The sequence below is a fragment of the Ochotona princeps genome, chromosome 13 (genome assembly GCF_030435755.1).
Source record: "Ochotona princeps isolate mOchPri1 chromosome 13, mOchPri1.hap1, whole genome shotgun sequence".
In the NCBI taxonomy this organism is placed as follows: domain Eukaryota; kingdom Metazoa; phylum Chordata; class Mammalia; order Lagomorpha; family Ochotonidae; genus Ochotona; species Ochotona princeps.
The window spans coordinates 37,830,474-37,836,473 of NC_080844.1; the positions used below are offsets into that span (position 1 = coordinate 37,830,474).

The 6,000-nt window shown below is 59.8% G+C and overlaps 1 protein-coding gene across 9 annotated transcripts in view; it reads right to left on the minus strand.

Annotated features, from left to right (window-relative positions):
- KCNMA1 (potassium calcium-activated channel subfamily M alpha 1) overlaps positions 1-4,188 on the minus strand; it is a 665,861-nt gene extending 661,673 nt beyond the window's left edge. For all 9 annotated transcript variants that reach the window (XM_058671049.1, XM_058671047.1, XM_058671046.1 and 6 more), the window contains exon 1: positions 3,532-4,188. In XM_058671049.1, the coding sequence (XP_058527032.1) occupies positions 3,532-3,909 (378 nt within the window). In that variant the 5' untranslated portion in view covers positions 3,910-4,188. The remainder of the gene's footprint in view (positions 1-3,531) is intronic.
- Positions 4,189-6,000: the final 1,812 nt, after the last annotated feature.

A 6,000-nucleotide genomic window follows, 5' to 3' on the forward strand; every position in this document is an offset into this window, starting at 1 on the left:
AAACGTGCTGTTTCCTCAGACACCTCAGTAAGTCACAATTCACAGAGCACCACACGCTGGAAAGTCACACACAGCTTAGACAAAGCACAGAGGCGGGTCCGTGTAAGCCCCAGGCAGGCCCCTCGGCCACTCTCAGCCCCATCAGCAGGTTGGCCTGAGTCTCTGCAGACATCTAAAGAGCACCGGTGGCCGGGCAGCAGGAGAAGGGGACAAAGGCACCCAAGCATTCTCACACCACGTTCCGGAAAGAACTGCTGCAGAATGGCAAAACCACATTCCACCCACGGCCCCAGTGCTTTAACTCCTCCCACTCTCCTCCAAGGGCTCACAGGGCAAGAGGGGCAGCCAGAAGTCCCAGAAGCCAACCCGTGCATGTTATACAGACACCGTCTTCAAAGTCATGACCTTACTCAGGCACACCTTGTGCCGGAACAGCTCTCTGCTCGCCACTGTCTTGCATCCCACTTGGACCTCCACACATCACCACTGAATGAGGAGGGATCCCTAATGAAACGCAACGGGATTGAGGGTGGGAGGACGGGGGCAGGACAGGACACAAGCAACAATAAGGACAGCAGAGAACAAAGTACTGGCAGTGATGGTGTCCATGTCACCAGCAGGAAAATGCAGGCAAGTTTTCTTTTAGATGTTTCAAAACAGTGCACACAGCTCTCTGTTCACAAGGCTAAGAGCATTCGCAGTACTACTAAGAAAAAGTGCCACGATGCCCGTCCAAGGTCTGGGGGACCTCTATCCACAGGAAGCTGCAGTCCCAGACACAAAATTTCTCCTGCTTCAGGCACTTTCCTCCTTCAGATTTCTCTCCCGGCAAACAGAAGACCTGCTTTCCTCCAGACTCCAGCTCCCAGTTGCCCCACCACCCCCTATCCCCTTCTTCGGGGCCAAATGAAGATGAAGGTAAGAGGGTCTGAGGGCTGGGAGAAGGTGGTGGTAAGCCACGAGATCTTCTCAGGAGAGCTGGCACTAAGATAGTTCTGATTAAAACTTTAAGCCAAAAGCATTCTTCTAGGTGGATAATACTTGGAAAGCAAAAAAAAAAAACAAAAAAAAAAACACAAAGAACAGGGTTGACAGGATTGCAACAAGAATGCAGGTCCCCCGGGGAAGAAGCAAAAGCTTATAAATGGCCTGACTTGCCATTATTGGGTACAATGAGGTGGCTACCGTACAGAGTTGAACTGTACCAAGAGATTCAGAGCATACTTCTAAATGGACTGTGATATCAGAAATATTCTGATGTCATTCTACATGAGCCTCGCATCTCTCCAATCATCCCCTGCCCCAAACCCATTCCTCAGAGCAACTCCCTGTGAGGTCCACACAGGCAGTCTTGCTCGGAGACAGCTTCTTCTAATGATCACGGCTAAGCAGCCTCTTTGCACAGCCTAACAAAAAGCTATGCTGCTTGATGGCCACTAAGGACAGACCTTCTCCATGAAGCGGGTGGTTTCTCACCACAGTGAGATGACTCCTCGCGGTGCAACAATAAAATCCTGCCATCACAGAAACACCACAACTTACTTTGACTCAATGGAAAAAAAAAAAGTTTGCATGCCCCAAATTAGCCACTTTCTGAAAAGAAAAAAATAAATAGGCTTTTTAACTTTTCAACAAGTTCACCAAAATCGCTCCAACTAGAGAATATTTTAGACAGCTGCAATTATGAGCTATCCTTCTCCTAAGGACACACACTGCTGTGAGTGGAAAGAAAGGAAGGAGGGAAGAGAGAGAGAGAGAAGGGGAGAGGGAGAGAGAAAAAAAAGGGAGGAGAGGAGAAGAAGAGAAAAGAAAAAAGAAAAAAGAAAAAGGAAGAAAGAGTGAATATGCCAGGACTGAGGGCTGTGTGGAGGAGGTGGAGGAGATGGGTGTGTGAAGGAGAATGAGCTCTGAGTCAGGGCTGTGGGAGGCAGGCTGAGATGGCAAGGGGACTGGGGTCTTGAGGCTGGGAGTCAGGACTCCATTGAACATGAAGGCATCACTGTGCCGTGCGATGCTGAAAAGGGAGCTACAAAGAAAGCTGTCCCCCCTTCAACCCCTGGGGGCTTCACAGAGCAGGAAGAGATTCTTGGTTTGCCTTCTCCCTTATTCCACTACCGCACACCAGTATTTTCCAAAACACAAACGTGCTACCACCAAACAGCCGAGCACCACCACCCAACACCATGGATAATTAATGACCCAGAGAGAGGGGGAGCCCAGGTGACTGAGAGCTCAGGATCATCCCTTGGTTTTTCTGCCGGGCTTGCACCCCTAGCCCCTGGCATTCCAGTTTCTCTCCTCAGCAACCAGCAGAAGCTGCTACAAGTTGCTGCGCACCCAGTGCAAGTTGGAGGGGTCCCCAGGTGAACTTTACTGGGAAAGGTGTGAGCATGGACTTCTCCGTGGGGGGGCTGTGCTGTAAGGTCTCCTGGGAAGGGAATCTCCCAAAAGGCAGGCAGACAGTTCCTTTACCCTCGTGTTTCCAGGTCTTTCTCACTCCGCAGTTTTCTGTTCCTGCTGCCCCTGCAGCCCACCTCACTCCCATCCCCCTCCACTAGCCGCGGATGGAAAGCAGGAGAGGGCATCCCTAGGGAGTCAGCTCTGGCCAGGCTGTCCGCCTAGCAAACCTACACATCCAAGATGCAGCGAGCCCTGGTGCGGGTGGGCGCCCACGCCAGGAATAGCTCCAGCCAACAGCCAACCACCTCCCGTTCGCTCCAAGGAGAGGTGCCGTGGCCTCGGCAGCCTCCTGGGCAGCTGGGACACTGCTGGTGGTATTTCCGAGGACCCCTACCTAAGTGGGTGGCCTCGAGGACAAGAGTACTCAGGTACTCGGGCTTCGGAGGAACTTGGGGTGGGGGTAAGAGCTCGGCCAGAATATTTAAGGGACAACGCTAAAGGTGCCACCAGATTTGCCACCTTGCCACATTCCTGAAGTGGCGGCCCCAGGGGTTACCTCCAGTACTGGGATGGATCGCCTCAACTTTCTCTCGCCCCCTGAGCGCCCCCCACCCCCGCTTTCTCCAGTCACCTCCTTCCCCCCATGGGAGTTCCTGGCGTAAAACACTCTCCCTTGCCCACCGAAAGATTTTCCTTCTTTCTGACCCCACAAACTCAGGTCCCCAACAGGTTCCTGAAGTGGAAGGCTAATGGGCTCCCCCACATCCCCACCCCAGGCCCACCCACCAGGAGCCCCAGCGGAGCCGTGCAGAACGCGCACCCAGAGTCCCTGCGACCACCCTGTGCCACAACACCCGGGCGGCGCGAGACCCCTGCCCGGGGCTGGTCCGCAGCCGCCTCCAAGCCGAAAACAAACACGGGGACGGGGACGAGGACGGGGACAGGGACAGGGACGGGTGTCCGCGTACCGGGGCGCACCGGTCGGGGGCAACTCTGCAGCCCCAGCTGCGCGCCGCCTGCTGCCCTGACCCGAGGGCACAGGGCGCGCGGCAGCAGCGGGGATGGCGGGAGCCGGGCGCTGCGCGGAGCAGGGGCCGAGCGACCCGGACGCGGGGCAGTGGCGCGCGTTACCTTCGCCTTGCCCCCGCAGTGGCAGCAGACGGTCCACAGGTACTTGAGCGTCCGCCAGAGCAAGATGATGAAAAGGCCCCCGAAGAAAGTCACCATGGAGGAGGCCAGGAAAGCCCACCACATGCGCTGGCCCCGGCTGTCGCACGGCACCTCCATGGTCACCGGGATGATGAGCGCATCCATCTTGGGCTCGTGGACCGAGGACGAAGAGGAAGAGGAGGAGGAGGAGGAAGAAGAGGAGGAGGAAGAGGAGGAGGACGCGTCTAGGCTGAGATGGCTCGCGTGGATATTGCTGCTCATTCTAAGACCGCTGCCTCCGCCGCCGCCGCCGCCGCCGCCACCGCTGCTGCCGCCGCCGCCGCCGCCACCATTTGCCATAGCTAGCAACGGGCGGCCGGCGCAGGGGCTCGGGGGAGCTCCACCCGCCGCCAGCGCCACCCCGAGCACCCGTCAACAGCCATGTTGCTGCCGCTGCCGCCGCTACCGTGGGGCGCGGGGAGGGGGCGGGGAGGCGCCGGCTCGGGGCGCTGTGCGCGACCTGGCGGGGCGCGCCGCGATATATACGGACAGCCGCCGCCCTCCCCCGGCCACCCGCCCGGGAGCGGCAGGGGGAGGGGGAGGGGGCGCGCGGGCGGCTCCCCCTCCCCGGCCCGAGTCCCCCTCGAGTCCCCCTCACCCGGGGCTGCGCCGGCCCCCGAGCGCGCAGAGCCCAGGGGGCGCCGCGGGCCGCCCGCGCCCGGGGTCTGCGCCGCCCCCGGGCCCGCCCCGACTCCGCGCGCTGGCCCGGGTGCCCTAGGCGACGCTGCGCCGTGCGCCACGCGTGTGCGCTGCGCTACGCCCCGGCCGGGGACCCCCTTCCGGTGCGCCTCCCGCGACGCTTGCCAGCCGTTTAGGGCTTTTTAGGTGACAACTGGTGAATAATGGTTCATAAGCCCCCTCGGCCCGGGGGGCCTTCAGAACCAGCCCGCCTCCCCCGGTTGCGCTTGGCTCGCGCTCGCCGCCCCTGGGAGCGCTGGGCCGCGGCAGGTTCACCCAGCCGCCCACCGGCCCCTACTTCTAGGACCCCCGAGGCACGTCGCCACGCCGCCGAGCCTCCTGGGCCTCCTCTCTCTCTTCTCCCTTGTCTCCTCCGGCTCTTCCACGTCCCCGTCCTCTCCGCCTGAGCCTCTTCTGCGCGCGCCCTGCGCTCCCCGCAGCCGCCAGCAGCAGCAGCAGCTGCTGCGGCAACTGGAGCGGGCGCGGGTTCAGGCCGCCTGAGGCGGGAGGGGAGGAGGCTTGCCGCACCGACTCCCGTGTTCCCAGGCTGGGCAGCAGGCAAGCATATCCCCCAGCGGCGGCCCGCCAAGCGCCGGTGACCCCAGGCCTCGGGGTAGAGCGACCCTAGCCCAGGCTCATAGCCGGTGCCTCTCTCCAAGGTGCTGCGCCCCCAGGCGAGCGCTGTGGGGTAGCTGGGAAAAACAGCGGGGGTTCCCGAAGCTGACCAGTTTTCCTGGTAGACCCCTGGCAGGGGGAGGAGGGGTCAGCTGTTAACTCGGTGCCACAGACCTAGGGACTCCGAGAGGGGAGACAACCATTGCCGCGGGAAACACCTTCAATTCCCATTCGTGCGGCTCCAGGAAGCCCCTACTCCCCCTCGAACAGCTGAAGGGCAGTACTGTCCGGGAGACCAGCAGGTGATCTGTGGCCTGTGACAGCAGCAAGTGGTTTATTTTTCCCCTTTTTCACCAGAGACTGCTTTCAGAGGGTGGATTGGGATGATCCTGGAGACTTGGCTCTGGGAGTGGTGTGGGGTCCGAGGGGCTACGGGGTTCACTCAAGGGCCGTCCCTTTATCCAGTGTCAAACTCCATCTAACCACCGTGTAAGGAGGGCAGCAGGGCGACGCCCACTCTATCCTCGTTCAGGTTCACGTGTCCCCGGAGTGATGGAGGAGGAGGCTGGGCTCTTCCAGGGATCCCCTGCTCCCCACCCCTGGGGACGCCCACTTGGGACACTTGTAGACTTGTCCCTCCCTTGAATGCCATCCTTCCTCTGCCAGCAGCTGGATCTCAGGTGTCTCCAGGGCCCAATCAAATGAAGACAATCACACTCTTCCCTCTTGCCCAGTGACTTCCTCCCCAAAGTTTCCAGCTCATTAGTCTCAGCCCAATTGGAATTCTCAGGTTCCTTTCAGCTTTCTTTCAGTAAAGACCCAAGTTAGCACCCTTCTAGGCTGGGTCAGCCTGTGTCAACTCCAGCACCCCTCCCCAAGGGAGGCCTGGCCGGGGCTAGAGGCTGCAGGGACTGGGGCTGACTCAGAGCTTGGGATCCCCATCCACGCCCACGAAACAGAGCCTGAAGCCACGGAGGGAGTGAGGAGAGAGGGAAGGAACGGAGAGTTCTAGAGCCAGTTGTAAACAGGAGCGGCTCTGGAAAGTGAAGTCACCCCAGACTGCCTCTGTGACTTCAGCTGTGAGCATGTACTTGACTT